General features: G+C 40.2%; 1 protein-coding gene across 3 annotated transcripts in view; it reads right to left on the reverse strand.

Annotated features, from left to right (window-relative positions):
- MYO3B (myosin IIIB) overlaps positions 1-16,552 on the reverse strand; it is a 512,276-nt gene that overhangs the window by 265,402 nt on the left and 230,322 nt on the right. For all 3 annotated transcript variants that reach the window (XM_074399494.1, XM_074399493.1, XM_010352269.3), the window contains 6 exons: positions 15,617-15,700; positions 14,585-14,787; positions 9,937-10,035; positions 9,062-9,176; positions 1,203-1,329; positions 184-394 (listed from right to left, as the gene is read on the reverse strand). In XM_074399494.1, coding sequence (XP_074255595.1) covers positions 184-394; positions 1,203-1,329; positions 9,062-9,176; positions 9,937-10,035; positions 14,585-14,787; positions 15,617-15,700 — 839 coding nt within the window. The remainder of the gene's footprint in view (positions 1-183; positions 395-1,202; positions 1,330-9,061; positions 9,177-9,936; positions 10,036-14,584; positions 14,788-15,616; positions 15,701-16,552) is intronic.

The raw sequence follows: 16,552 nt of genomic DNA on the forward strand, positions 1-16,552 counted from the left end.
TTTGCCTCTCGGGTACAAAGCCTTCAAGTCTCCTGGATGTCACCTGTAACTTCTAAAAGAAAAGGCCTGAAAGCTTTAATAAAGATAACCCCAGAGAGGACCCAGTGTTTCCTTTTGCAAATGCTAAGAGATGGTGAGGTCAATGACACCTCTCCCGAGCCCTCTGCTCTCTGAGGAACTTGCCATATGTTTTTGTCTGGCTGCAGGAGTGTGTTAATGCGATTCACGATCCAGCTGAAGAGCCTCCCATACAGGGCTTTGGACATGGCATCTCGAACGTCTGCAGCCCTGTCTACGGTGTTGGCACGGATGATGGTCTCGCCCCGGGTGACCACACAGTGGGAGGTGAGGGCCTCCTGGAGCTCTTCTGGGCTGATGCACAGAACAGAGGCAGCTGAAACAAAGAGTAAGGATGACACAGAACATAGCCAGACCTTCATTCAGTCAGTCTGTCAGCATTTATTCAACATCTACTATGTGCCAGACTCCATCCTGGTACTTTAGACTCAAAGATAAACAAACTAGGACCCTAACCCCAAGAAGCTTCCAGCCTGACACAGTATCTCTCAAACTGTTCTGAAAGCTCTTACTTCATAGATGCTCGATGAACGAAAGGAAGAGGAGGTGGTCTTTTGACCAGTAAGTTGGAGAAATAGCTGCAGACTGTATTCTACCCTTAGACAGGCACAAAATACATTCGTATATTAAAGGCCCTAAAATGACCGACAGTTTAACACCGAAAGGGTTTTACTTTATTTAAATCAGTTTGTTTTTCATAATTGAGGATTCTTACTCATTGTGCCACCATAATTACCTGTGGAACTTTAAAAATAAATAGGTGCCTGCTTTCTCTTCTGTATATGCTGATTTAGTGGATTCAGAGATTCAGAATAGGTCCAACCTCCTGTATTTTTTTCAGTTTGTAGATGATTTTTGAAAAACAGCCAAGGTTAAAAACCACTGCTCAAAAATACCCGTCATAGAATTATTTTCTGCAGAACACTAGCAGCTAATGGAAGGAACACTGGTGTTCCACAGGACACCCTTGGGGAAATACTAGTTGGTGAAAACATCCAGAGCCATGAGAAGGACCAGCAAATGCTGCACTGTATTTTACAGAGTCTTATAAAAACCACCAAAGTAAAAGAAACATGTGCTTTAGCAACAACACAGCACACAAATATCAAATATCAAATAATTACCATTTTGCAAAGCTTCAGCATTGGGCACCTCACTTTTATCAGTTTGATGTTGAGAGGAAATAGCTGCAAACTCAATGTTCCCAATATTCAAAATCCCAGCCAAAATTCTGTACACCAAGTGTACCTCCTGAAAAGAACACCAAGAACCATGTATGAAGGTCATTGCCAATCAAACTAATGAACCACTAGACCTATGGTGGAAACTACTAGTTGTCTACCAAAGTCCAGTCTCCCTCTTTTCCTGGACAGACAGTCAAATGTCCCAAACTCCTTTGCAGTTAGAGGTCATCATATTTTAACAATGAAGCAAGCAGAATGATGTGGGTCACTTCTGGGCCCAGACCTCAGAAGTGTGAGCATGCCTCCTCCACACTTTTCCTTCTCATTATTGCCGGCTGGAAGGCCCAGCAACCCAGCCTCAATCATGCCACTGATGACGATGCCTTAGACCAACAATTGCATTAACGGAGTTGCTCTGCAACCTGAACTTCTTACCTTGAAATGGTTATTAAGAGATAACTAATCTTGTTTGTTCTTTAAGACACTTTTAGCCTTTGACCCTTACACCAGTTCCCAAATTCAGGTATGATCTTTTGTTCAAAGCAAGAGAGGAGCTGTTTCCTTAACCTCTTTTGAATATTGCTTTTATGAAATAGTTGGGAAGACATTCATTCATGGCTCCTAGAACATTTTAAAGTTAAATAATGGAATGTATAGTTATGAAGTCAGGAAATATTTTGTAAGACTCACTAGAAATTATCTGTGATAACTGTCTCTGATGTTACATCTTTATATAACAAGAAATATCCCTTTTTTTGAGATAGAGTCTTGCTCTGTCGCCCAGGCTGGAGTGCAGCGGCACAATCTTAGCTCACTGCAACCCCCCGCTCCTGGGTTCAAGTGATTCTCCTGCCTCAGCCTTCTGAGTAGCTGGGATTACAGGCACGAACCGCTACACCCAGCTCTTTTTTGTATTTTTAGTAGAGATGGAGTTTCACCATGTTGGCAGAACTCCTGATCTCAGGTGATTTGCCTGCCTCAGCCTCCCAAAGTGCTGGGATTACAGGCATAAGGCACCACGCCTGGCCAACAATTGACTTTTGAACAACACAGGTTGGAACTGCATAGGTCCTTTTATACACAGATATTTTTCAATCAAACACGGATTAAAAATACAGTATTCACAAGATGTGAAACCAACATATACAGAGAGCTGACTTTTCATAATATGTCGGTTCTGCAGGGCTGACTGCAAGACTGAATATGTTTGGATTTTGGTATATGAATTGGGGGGTCCTGGAACTAATCCCTCATGTATACCGAGGGACAATTGTATTTGTTCTTTGTCCCCAGTTCCTGGCACAAAAGCATCTTAAACCCTTGAAAGTGAGTGATAGCAATGCTAGGAGTCTTTTGTTATTTACAAGTCCCTTTTAACCACACCTGCTTTTATACTAAGTTGGTGACTCCTGATGGAACTCTAGATAGCTTTAGGATGGAGAGTTGGTTGCCAGAGAAACCAATCATGTGATTAGAGAGAGCTTCTGGGTCCTCCCCAACCCAATCTCTGGGGAGCAGAGAGGGATTAGACATTGAGTTAATCACCAATGGCCAATGATTAGCCAATCATGTGAATGTAATGGAACTTCCATAGAAACCCCTAAGTGACGAGGTTTGGAGAGTTTTCAGGCTGGTGAACGCGTGGGTGCTGGGAGAGTGGTGTTCTTAGAGGGCATGAAAGCTCTCTGCTACTTCCCGCACACCTTACCCTATGCATTTTTTCCATTTGACTATTATTGAGTTGTATCCTTTATAATAAACCAGTAATGGTAAGTGAAGTGTTTTCCTGAGTTCTATAAACTATTCTAGCAAATTATCGAATCTGAGGAGGGGATTGTGGGGACTCTCAAGGTATAGCCAGTCAGTCAGAGGTACAGGAGATGTGAGACCTGTGATTGGTATCTGAAGTCATGGTAGTCTTGTGGGTCTGAGCCCTTAGCTTATGGGGTCTGATGTTAACTCCCGGTAGATAGTGCAGAATTGAAGTAAATTGTAAGACACCCAGCTGGTGCCAGAGAATTTGTTGGTATGGGGGAGAAAAACCCACATATTTGGTGTCAGAAATGTCAGTAAAAACAGCTCTGATTAAGCCCTATTTTTATATTGAAAGTTGAATACATATGTAGCATTAGTGGTAAAAAGAAATTAAAGTACATTTACTTATTTAAAAATTTACATTTTCTATATGTGAGACAATAAAATATACAGCCAGGAATATTTTGCATTTTATGCTTATAGATAGAAGTACTTTCACAAAAAATACTTGGGCAGGTCATTTGATTTAGTACTCTACATAGCAGCAAACGAATAGAAACTGTCACTAGACCACTGATAAAGTATTGCCTCACAAATTGCAACTTCCTGTAAACATTACTCAGTAAAGCCAAAAAAAAGAAACACAGACTATAATAGTGACATCTGCTGGACACCTGATAATGCTACAAAGACAAATGAAGATTGTAAACTAGGCTTCAACAATGGATAAACGTTATTCTCCCAACTTCTAAATCAAAGGCAAGATGTCATGTTTTTTACTTTAATAATCATTGTTTAATCACCCAACTTAAGAGTGGCTAAGGAGAACACCTACTAAATAGGTTATCTGGGACTTGCTTGGATTTAACATGACAGCACCTCATTACTTTGATCAATACAGTGTGAGGCTTGCTCACTCACTGAGCAACTTCCCACAGAGGCAGATCCCAGGAGTAAAACAGAGGCTCTTGCAGTGAGTTCTACATCAGCTGTTTCTATACCCAGTTATCTCAAGAGGTTATCTGAAACTCTCAGTACTCTCAGGAAAAAAAAAAAAAAAAGTTTCCTGTAATTAAAACACACATCCCACAATGACTCTTTCTCTCTTCATGTATTATAGCACAAGCTATGAAACCTCCCATTAAGACTTCCAGGCATTTCAACACTGGGATAATCACCACAGAACATGGCTGTCAAAGACTATACCCTTGAAACCAGCATCCTGCCCTGTTGCTTCTCTGGCAATATCCTCTTCAGCATAGTCCCTAGGCAACCATTTAAAGCGAAAAACTATGACCTTGAGCAAAAACTTTTATGTTCAAACACCGTGTGAATCACTGAAATTAATGATCGATTGGGTCTCTTTCCTTGATTTAATGAGAACTACACAGAGGTAACCAATGTTCACCTTATTAAGGAGTTTACATTTCTGGGCTATTCCACCCACTTGCCTCCATCAGTCCTAAACCTTGGGTTAATTAGTTCTCCCTTTCTGACTTGGGAACCTCTGTGTTCACGTCAAAACACCACGTACAGTCATGGTAAAATTCAATCAGTTATATGTCCACCTGTGGGATTACTCTTTCCGCCCTAAAACTTGTCGATCAATTTTTTCTTATTTTCTTCCCATAGAAAGCCATGGAAAGTTTTTTCACCTTCTTTACCTTATCCATTTTCTCTTGCTCCATCTCCAGCTACAGAGCCTTTCCTGGCATCTCTGCGATCTTCTACAGAATCTTGCTATGCTGCTATCTCTTTTTATTTCTACCAGTTTCCAACTTTCTGTTATAAAATGGAACAACTTCACTCAAGATGACCTTTATTGGCCGGGCGCGGTGGCTCAAGCTTGTAATACCAGCACTTTGGGAGGCCGAGGCGGCTGGATCACGAGGTCGAGAGATCGAGACCATCCTGGTCAACATGGTGAAACTCCGTCTCTACTAAAAATACAAAAAATTAGCTGGGCATGGTGGAGCATGCCTGTAATCCCAGCTACTCAGGAGGCTGAGGCAGGAGAATTGCCTGAACCCAGGAGGCAGAGGTTGCGGTGAGCCGAGATCGCGCCATTGCACTCCAGCCTGGGTAACAAGAGCGAAACTCCGTCTCCAAAAAAAAAAAGATGACCAACAAGTCCTCTAACTGGGTTTCTCAATTTAGTGCTGATGAGTATAAACTGATTCACTACCAATAAGCAAAAGTGGGGAAGAAAGAGCATTTCTCCGTCAAAGTCCTACTGCAGGATGTCTGATATTTCCTTCTTCTCTCTTAAGAGACTTCTTTTACTGGTGTAGATAGTCTCTCTATAGAGCTGAGGCTAATTTAAAAGCTGAGAGGAAACTTAGTTTTCTCTGTTACCCTGATGCTACTCTAAGGAAATCCCCCTGGGCCTGGCTCACAGGCATCTCAGGTAGTTGTTTCTCTGATATATCCCTAGGAATTTACTTCCTTTCCCAGTGTCTTTACTTTCTTTCTTTTCTATAAGTCTCTTCAGTTTTTCACCGGTTCTTCCCTAAGCACTGCATTAGGACCAGCTGAAGGGCCTCCCTACAGGCTCTGTTCCAGCACTTCTCAGCCTCCTTTGCAGAGGCTCCCAATATTTGGATCTTAAAAGTCAAATGTGTATCCTACTGTCTCATCAAGACCTTAGAAATCTTCAAGACTCTCAAGTCATATTTTAACATATAATCCCTCAATCTCCCTTCAGAGCAGTACTCTCTCAATTCATAATCTATTTTGAAGAAAGGGAAGAAATTTTGCCCCAATCTCAAAGGCTTCTCCCTAACCTCTCCAATGGGGATCTGCAGTGTATGTCCGATTTTGACTCTCACATAGATCATTTGCCCAAAAAGTTTTCATGTAGCATTAAATATAAACATATATAAAACCCAATTTATTTAATGTATTATTGTAATTCCTACCAGCAAGACAAGCATAATATTAAACAAAAATAGTACGGTTTGGCTCCAGAAATAAGAGTTGAAAAGCACAATCTTCACAATAAGGTCTTAGGTATGATTTCCCCAACCTTCCACAGGGAGTCATCATCACCAGTGGAAGATTCCTCCACCAGCGAAGTTTCTTTACAATAAACTGAGGGTCAAGTGTTCTTTCAGATACTTTGGCTGGTGTCCCAGAATTAAAATTCATTCTGTGAGTCCACACTAAATTTCTGTACTCATAAATTTGCTGTAAAGGTTTGAGAAAAAAATAAAGGGACCCTGCAGGGAACTAGTGACATTATAAGAAAGGAGAAGAACCATAATTTGGATTGACTTGACCAGTTCATTTAAGCTTTATCTAGAAATGTCTGCCAGAAAAACTTAGAGAAAGTTCTGTTACATTAGCATTTGGCATCTGTTTCCTGACTACTTTCAACTGGATCTTTCTGAATTTAGTCACACTACTTTGAGTTTAAAAACATAAAGTGAACTGAGTTAACTCAGCAAAACAGGTTGTCTGCAGAGATAGAACCACAGAATTCAGAGTCGGAGAGATAAGATCCAGCTTCTTCCTTTCATTTCTAAGGCTGCAGCTGATATAAATTGGTTTATTTCCTGTATGAATTAATATGGGACATGGTGAAAATACACACATATAACACCATTACATTCTGGTTATTCATTTAACAGTATGGACCAGGCACAAATTAAAAATGCTCACCATCTTTTACATTTTTTTCTTTCATGTTCATTCATACCAGTCATTCATTTATTTCTATTGCAACTTTTTGTCCCAGATGGCTTACTTTGAGGACATATACTTAACATACATAATTTCTTCTGTTTTTAATGTTTTAGTGTTGTTATACTAAAACTGATTTTAACAGTTTTTAATACAGTTTAACCTGAAACAGATAGCATCTGTTTTATTATTATCAGCAGTACACTGCTATTATTAAAACAGCACCATTATATACTTTATTTTAACCCACTTATGCCTGAGGTTGCAACTTTTTGAATTTTTGCAATCAGACCTTGGTGATGACCTTGAGCAGCAGGGTGTATGTAACTCCTACATGCTTAGCGTTCCATTATTGGAACGCTAAGCATGAAAGGGTTCAGCTAGGAGTAATCACTTCACAGTATTTTATGACTATGTTTGTACTCAAAACAAAATATTAACCCTATTAATAATGATTATTAGCCTTGACTTTTCTATGGTTCCTGTACCCTCTTAAGGAAGTGTGCCCCTGAGCACTTTGACATGACACCAGTGACTTTAAATTGCTCTACTGCGATCACTCCCATGCTTTGACTCTTCTGGGGATGCATCTTTGAAAAAAAAAAACCTGTTCTATAAGTTAATAACCACAAAGATCCTTTAGCAATGCTGGAACCTGTTTAATTGCTCCCTTCTAAGGAGCCAAGGAAAATATATTTATATTTTTATCTGACCTTTGGGATTTTCCACTGTCTGTCAGTTTAAAGTCTGTGGAAGGCCAACAGAGAAAATGAACAGCTGGCTAGGGGGAAAAAAAGCTGCTATTATGACTAAAATCAACCATGCAGGGGAGGGAAGGGCTAGCCAAACACAAAACATTACACAGAAGCAATCCTTTATCTGGAGTGGCCATCCCAGGGTAACTGGAGTGTCTTGTAATCTAATCTCTTAAGATTTAACACTCTCAGCTACCTCCTAATCATTCACCCCCTTTGTTGGAAAAGCAAAAGAATCCATATATTTTGCAAAATTGATGGCATGAAGCCCAGAAACTATGACATAATGTATCACAGAATAATATTTGAGCCTAGGGTTATAAATATTATCTGTCACCCGTAGCATATATTTAATAGAGACAGCCTGTATCTAGGATGATAAGAGTAGTACAGTATTGGCCGGGTGCGGTGGCTCATGCCTGTAATCCCAGCACTTTGGGAGGCCAAGGTGAGCGAAGCACTTGAGGTCAGGAGATCGAGACCAGCCTGGCCAACATGGTGAAACCCCATCTCTACTGAAAATACAAAAATTAGCCAGGTGTGGTGGTGTGCACCTGTAATCCCAGCTACTCAGGAGGCTGAAGCAGGAGAATCACTCGAACCCGGGAGGCGGAGGTTGTACTGAACTGAGATCCTACCACTGCACTCCAGACTGGGTGACAGAGCAACACTCTGTCTCAAAAAAAAAAAAAAAAAAAAAAAAAAAAGTAGTACAGTACTTAGAGTTGTAGTTAATAATGTGCAACTGTGTACCATGGAGAAGGAAATAACTGTAAGAAAGTTGAAAGGGTTTTCATTAATTTATCTTGTTACCGAATGAGCTACTTGAATAAATATATTTATGTGACTAAGGTGTAATCTACATATTCCTGTACTGCTACTCCCAATTCACTTTAGTGGCTGGAAAAACCCTAAATCAGAAAAAAAAAAATGCAGTATTGTTTTGGTATTTGTTATTACATCTGTAATGAATTCATGACAATGAAAGCAATTTATCAACACATGGTCCTTACAACAGTGCTCTCCTAGTTTCATGTTCATCTGGGCTTCTTGTTAAAATGTTTATATTCTTTTTTTTTTTTTTTTTTGAGATGGAACCTTGCTCTGTTGCCCAGGTTGGAATGCAGTGGCACAATCTTGGCTCACTACAACCTCTGCCTCCTGGGTTCAAGCGATTCTCCTGCCTCAGCCTCCTGAGTAACTGGGATTACAGGCATGCACCACCACACCTGGCTAATTTTCATATTTTTAGTAGAGACGGGGTTTCTCCATATTGGTCAGGCTGGTCTTGAACTCCTGAACTCGTGATCTGCCTGCCTCGGCCTCCCAAAGTGCTGGAATTACAGGCGTGAGCCACCACACTGCCCAGCCTAAAATGTTTATATTCTACTTCACTCATTCTAGACCTCCGGGTTTGAATTTCTAATAAGCTCTCGGGTGATAAAAATGTTTCTGGCCCTGGGACCACACTTTGAGTAGCAAGACCTTATAACATGACCAACATGGCATTTGAAAAGCAAGTATCTTAACCCAAGTTAGAAATATCCATGTTTACTCATACTCATCTAAGAATATTGCCACTCGAGTTTCCTCTTGATGATCACTTACTTTGTCCGTAAACCCTATAATCCTGAAGCAATGCTGAATCGCTTCAAATTGTCTTCTGTAAGACTCCTTGGACGTTATGTCTTGCATCACCCTTCCAGTTTCATCGGCTATGTACCTAAAGGAAGCGGAGTATGACCAAACAGAATGAGCACTGACTTGGAAAGTACAGGCATTTCCATTTGTTGTTTGTTAAAGATGGGGCCTCACTCTGTTGCCCAGCCTGAGGTGCAGTGGTGTGATCATAGCTCACTGCAGCCTTGAACTCCTGGACTCTAGTGATCCTCCTGCCTCAGCCTCCCAAAATAGCTGGGACTACGAGTGTATGCCACCACTCCCAGCTAATTTTTTTTTTTTTTTTTTTTTTTTTAAGACAGGGTCTTGCTCCGTCACCCAGGCTGGAGCACAATGGCACAAATTTGGCTCACTGCAGCCTCGATCTCCCAGGCTCAAGCAAACTTCCCACCTCAGCTTCTCGAGCAATTAATTAAGACAATTTTTTTGTAGAGACAGGGTCTCAATATGTTGCCCTGACTGGTCCCAAACTCCAGGCCTCAAGTGATCCTCCCACTTAGGCCTGCCAAAGCGCTGGGATTACAGCCATGAGCTGCCACACCCAGCCTATTTCCTTTACAGTCTAATACTGTGGTAGAATAATGATGCAAATGGCTGAGAAAAAAATAAATCATGTGCAGTTGAGTTTTTGAACTTTCTAAACAATGAAAATGGTGAGATAGTTCCTGCCACCTCATCCTGGGTACTTCAGCTAAATAGACTGTGAGTTTCCAGTTAGGAAAACAGCTCCATTTACCTCCAAGTTTGTCAACTGCTAATTGTACATTCACGAAAAATTGACAACCAAGCCCCCTGACATTTACCTAGGAGGTTTTTCCTCAGGAAGTCTGAAGTCAGAAAGCTTCTTTTGATGATAAAGACCAGCATAAATATAGTAAAATATGTGAAAATTTTTCTCTCCCCTGAAAAAAAAAAAAAGAGACTTTAGTAATAACATATCCTGGCTTCCCTACCTCAAGTAATTTAAACCATTTTTTTTCTGTGCAAAATATTATTCCATGGCAAATTTGTATTTTCAGGCAACTAAATATTATAAATCCCACTTACAGAACAGTGATAGGATTAGTATAGTAACTGTCAAAATCTTGCATTATTAAACACACTTAACTTTACTAGAAGCAAAAGGAGGTTTTAGAGAATGGGACATTTATAGGAAACAGTCAAGTTACATATGTTGAGATCTTTCTGTTGCAGCCCAAATACCTACTGCCTTCTGCTCGTACCACATGTTGCTTCAGAGGCAGTGAATTCCAGCCTAGAGACAACAGCCAAATCCTCTACTTTACTGGAGCCCTATACAGGAGGTGGCCTGCAGGTCTCACAGCAGGTTAGGGAGAGAAATTGGTCTAGAACTAGGGTCTTCACTCTCCCAAGCTGGTATTCTTAAAAAAAAAAAAAAAAAAAAAAAAAAAAAATATATATATATATATATATATATATATATATATATATTCAAAATGTCATTCATTAGTCTGGTTTACTGCCAACCACCTCTTTTAGGCTGCCCTGGCTAGAATCCTTTCAGATAGATGCTACTTCTCTGAGCATGGCCTGTGGACTGGTGTCAGCTTAGAACAGGAAAAGGGGGCAGGGTGCGGTGGCTCAAGCCTGTAATCCCAGCACTTTGGGAGGCCAAGGCGGGTGGATCACGAGGTCAAGAGATCAAGACCAGCCTGGTCAACATGGTGAAACCCTGTCTCTACTAAAAATACAAAAAATTAGCTGGGCATGGTTGCATGTGCCTGTAAGCCCAGCTACTCAGGAGACAGAGGCAGGAGAATTGCCTGAACCCAGGAGGCAGAGGTTGTGGTGAGCCGAGATCGCGCCATTGCACTCCAGCCTGGGTAACAAGAGTGAAACTCCGCCTCAAAAAAAAAAAAAAAAAAAAAAAAAAAAGAACAAGAAAAGGAACTGGAAAGTACATGCCTAGATATTTTATAGTAAGTGACATTGCCATGCATCCAAGAGCATAATTTTTCTGATAATTAATTTTCATTGCATTTTACAAAAGTATTAGTTCACAATGGGTTGTAGCTTAAAAAAAAAAAAAAGAAAACTGGTCCTTTAGCCCAGATTGAAAAGCACTTCTCCGTATCCCTTTCTTTCTTCAGGAGGAGAACAGTCTCTTCTGTTGATACCTTGGGATTTTGGCAGCTCTTTTCTTTGATCAATCTAGCTCCATGGAAACAAATCTTGTCGTCCTTCTTCCCTTGTCCCCCTTTATGCCATGGCCCCCATCCTGTTCAGCCTCTCCTGGGTATCCTCATCTTCCTTTGGTTGTTTATCCTGTCAAAGCTTTTCTGTAACATTCTTTATCCCTGCCTTCTATTCTAGATTCCTCTACTTGCCATTTCTCATTCACTTGTTCACTGAACTAATAAATTTAGTTAAGAGACGGTGTCTCACTCTGTTGTCCAGGCTGGAGTGCAGTGGTGTGATCACAGCTCACTGCAGCCTCAAATTTCTGGGTTCAAGCAATTGTTGAACCTCAGCCTCCCAAGTAGCCAGGACTATAGAAATATACCACCACGCCCTGCTAATGCTTTTGTGTTTGTAGTGACAGAGTCTCACCACATTGCCCAGGCTGGTCTCAAACAAGCTATCCTCCTGCCTTGGCCTCCTGAAGTGCTGGGACTACAGGCATGAGCCACTGTGCCCAGTCCCTATTTTAATTTTTTTTAAATAGATGTGTATAGTTAAGGCATACAGCATGATGTTATAGGATATATGTCTAAACAGAAAAAGGTGACTATTCAACAGATAAACATATTAATTGCCAGTCACAGTAGGCACTGTACCAGGGGCCATGGGACTAAAGGGATTCATGTTCTCTGAGTATCATTATAAGAAGCCAAGATGGAGACAGGGAAATCAGTGAGGGGGTCCAGGCAAGAAAGCATAATAGCTTGGATAAGGTAATGGTAGTGGTGACGGAGAACAAGAATAAGAGTAAATATTATATATATTCTGGAGAAACAACCAAAAGAACATCCTAATAGACTGAAAGAGAATGGTGAGAGAAAGAAACCTGGAGTCTGCCTCCTAGATTTCTAGCTTAAGCATCTAGTGGTGGTGGCACCCTTAACTGAGACAGAAACTGAAAGTCCTGAGATGAATATCGCTTGTTCTTTAACCTCTGTTACACGTGCAGGCTTTGGCTGGCCCATCTTAGTCTTACCTTCCTTCAGTTTCTCTACAGATCCATCTAATTCTCAATTCTTCCAAACTTTTCCTGCCAACATGCATCCCTAGCCTGAATTCAGTTTGATTTTCATCCCTTTATCTGTCAAGATTGGCTAGGTTTTGTTACAGTACTAAACATCCCAAGATACTAGCAGCTTAACTGAACAAAGGTTTAGTTCTTGCTCAGAGTACATGTCCATGGGAGGTCAGCAGTGGGGCTGTGCTCACTGCAGTCACTGATGGGCTGTGGCTGGCAGAGCAGTCCCCATCTTATACTTTGCCAGACTCTGGAGGGTTGCCATTAAATGCCCACTTGCCAGAACCAGTCATAAGACCATACCCAGCCACACAGGAACCCTACAGTGTGCCCAAAAGCAGGTAGAACCCCAGTAGTTAGATGAACAGGACTGGCACAGGCCCCATCCTCTCTTCATCTCATTTAATTCTCATAACAGCCTTGTGAGGTTGACAATATGCCCATGTTGCATATAAGGAAAGTAAGGTATATGAATATTTACACCAATAAGCAACATATCACATCAAGTGACCTAGAGCTCTCCTTACATTATCTTTGTAAAAGACCACTTTACATTTGAACACAGAACACTATGGTTTCCATTCTGTCAGATGTAGCTCCCTAAATTTCAAAACCATCCTAAGCTGGTGATACAGAAGCAGGGGACCTCATAAAAATTAATCAAAACATCACAGGGAAGTGTAAATGATTCTCACTCTATCTTTCATTTGTTTTACGTTCATGCCAGCCTCTATTGTGTGAGGAAACTCCAAGTACATGATAGAGGAAGATGCTTGGGTTCTCAACCCAGAACGAAGCCTGTAATATCTACTTGCACAACATCTCTCAGACTCCCCACCTCCTCTTCATCTCCACTGCCTCCACCTTAGTCCAGGCCAGCATTCTCTCTTGCATGAATTTGGCAACAGCCTCCTAATCACGTCATCACAGTCCTTAGATCTCCTCCAATTCATTCCCCTTTGAAGCTTGTATAATCATTTCAAAATGCAAGTTGGGTTTTGGTGATTTCCCTGCTTGAAAATGTTCAGCCGATTCCTATAGTCCTTAGAATAAAGTTTGAAATCCTCATCCTGGTTCCAAAGCCCTGCATAATCTGGTCTCAGTCTTATCTTTGCCACTTTTCCTCCTTATTCTGTTTCCCACCTTGTTGCCTAACTCCTAGTGATCCTGGGATCTCAGATTAAGTGTCCCATACACAGCGAGCCTCTCCTTCTCCCTAGACTAGGTTATGTGTCTTTCCCTTCTCTTGTTTCACCTTAATAGCACCTACTTGCTTCCTGGTGCTTACTGCAATTGTTCTACATTTAAGTTTACTGGTTTAATGCCTGTGATCGTCTCCGACTTCTTCCTCCTATACCACATACTCCAAGCTCAATGAATACAAGAACCTTTTCCATTTAGTTTACTCTTGCAATCCAACACAAAGCACAGCACTAGTATACAGCAGGGATTTAATAATGCTTGAATATGTAAGTGTGGAGCCATGCTCCTGAGTATGTAAGTGTGGAGCCATGCTATTATTTCAGGACACTCTGGTGTCCTAAAATAATAATAATAGCTACTATTATTAATAATTATAATTATAGTTACTATTATAATAGGAAGAGTAGCTAACATTTTGATAATATGTGCCATACTAGGTATTATTTCAATTAATTTTATATAAATGAACATGTTAATCCTCACAACAGAACCATAAGGTCAGCACTAGTAGCATTTCCATTTCACAGATGAGGCGCGGAGAAGGTTAGTGAAATGTCCAAAGTCACAGAGTGAGTATCAGAGCCTGCATTTGAACCTAGCTCAAAGTCTGTGCTATTGATGTCTATTACCAAATGCTTTCCCTTAAAAACAGAATAATTGTTTTCTCTATCTGTCTCAATCTAAGGAAAAAATTAACCTGTGGAATATTCTTGGTGTCTTTTTTGTTTTAACGAACAAGTTCAATTTTAAGGGTCCTAAGGGTTTTAAAACATGTCTCCAATGCTGCTAAATTCTACCTAACACAACCAACTCAAGAGAAACAAGCACACGCACCCCAGCCCTTTGTACTCTTTCCATTAATTTCTTTTAGGTCAAAAATTACCACTGATCCTTTGCTTAAATAATTCTTTGCCCTTGGGGAGGGCAGGGGAATGCTAAGAACAAGGGTGAAAACTGAACCATTAAAATTCACCAAGCTTCCCAGTTTTTATTGCAGGGCAAAAACAGTAATAAAGTAGTGCACCTACGCTGCCTGTTTTATAACTCTGGATTTTTCAAGAAGATATTCAGAGATTCTTGCCCCCATCACAACTCCAGTTGGTGTAAACATCATTTCCAGATATTTTCCAAAACGGCTCGAGTTGTCATTGATGGCAGTACATGCATTCCCAAAGGCTTCCACCAAGGAGTTGACTTGTAGGATTTTCTCTCTCAAGGTCTGATTATTGGCCTGTGCCAAACAGAGAACAGTCAGAAAGGGACTCCAGAAACACTACTCCAGCAAAGTTGCCAGGCACCCATCCCTTGCCCACCAAAATTCACATTGTCTTTTTACAAAGAGTTCTATTTGGGAGAAGTTAGCATCAACCACCATCATCATTTTCGCATATGAGCAACTCCCCAAATCTGCGTATGAATCAGATTTGGCTAGATTAGGACAGCAGTTTTAAAACTGCAGCCATATTTCATTTAAAATCCTTGACAGATAAAATGCGTAACCAGTTTAGAAAGATTTTTAGATAGATCCCGTAACCTTTCTGGCATTTATCATAATATTCAATAAACCTTATCTATAAAAATTCCACACATTCTTAGTCACCTAGTACACTAATTCAGAGTGTAAGTAACTACTGGACAATTTTTGAAGTCATTCTTTCAATATTGAGTTCACCAAGCTGAAAATTTTCATTTCCCTCAACTTCTGCTCAAAGACTTTTGTTTTCCATCCCTTTAATTACTACAGTAGCTTTCTCTGAGCCTGTTTCTAGTGCTTAACCACTTTTACTACTTAATGGATGAATGTTTCTATTACACTGAAAACATGAAAATTAATTGCCGATGTTCTAGTAAATTTGTGCTGGCATTAATTTCCTCCCTATGTGAAAGAAGGATAGCATGCTGACATCTTAACAGGCCTTGCTATCAGGAGGCAAACATAACCAAGATGGAATGTCTTTATGTAAGCCCTAATAAAGAAAAACCCAGTATTTCTATCATCTATAAAATATGCAGTATGTAGGAAGTTCTAGCCATGATACATAAAGCGGGTTAGTCAATACCTTTCCCAAGAAAGTCAAATGTTGAACAATCAGGTGGGCACTTTCTGTCTTCCCAGAGCCACTCTCTCCACTGATGACGATGCACTGGCACAGAAAATGGAGTGTCAGGTGAATAATTTATAGCACAGAAACGACTCATGTGCTTCATGTAACATCTACTACTGTACACCTTAATTTTTCGCTGAGAAATCTCTTAGGAATCTTCCTATTTCAGTACATAGACACCTTCTTCAACCTTTTGCATAGCTACTTGTTGTTCCATTGTACAGATGTACCATAATCTGTTTAAAACTAGTACAATATTGATGGATATTTGAGTTTTTTCTTTGTAATTATAAACAATATTGCAATGAATAACCTTATACATAAGTCATTATATTTTTATGCAAGTTCATCTGCAGGAGAAATTCCTAGAAATGGGGATGTTGGATCAAAAGATAAATACGTTTGTAAATTTGATAGATATTACTAAATTGTTTTCCTAGGGATTATACCAATATACGAAAGTGCCTGTTCTCCTGCAGCCTCACCAACAGAAGATGTTGATTTTTGACTAATCTGATGGGTTAAAAAATATGGCATCTCAGGGCAGTTTTATTCCGCATTTTAAAAATTATGAATGAGGCTTCTTTCCATATGCTTAAGAGGCTTTTCTTTTATGTGACCTGTCCATACTGTTTGGCCACTTTTTATTGTATTGTTGATCTTTTTATCATTCATTTCTAGGAGCTTTTTGTGTATAAAGGAAATTAGTGGATGTGGTATAATAAAAACTATATATTGGCTCTTTGTCCCTGGTTCCTGGCACTGAGCTCCTAAAACCTTTGGCATTTTGATGAGTGGTAAAAGTATCTTTTGTTATTCACAAGGCGTCCCTTTCAACCATACCTCAGTTTATTCCTAACAAGGTGGTTCAAGGCGGCGCCCCTAGACAGC

The sequence above is a fragment of the Saimiri boliviensis genome, chromosome 5 (genome assembly GCF_048565385.1).
Source record: "Saimiri boliviensis isolate mSaiBol1 chromosome 5, mSaiBol1.pri, whole genome shotgun sequence".
Classification (NCBI taxonomy): Eukaryota; Metazoa; Chordata; class Mammalia; order Primates; family Cebidae; genus Saimiri; species Saimiri boliviensis.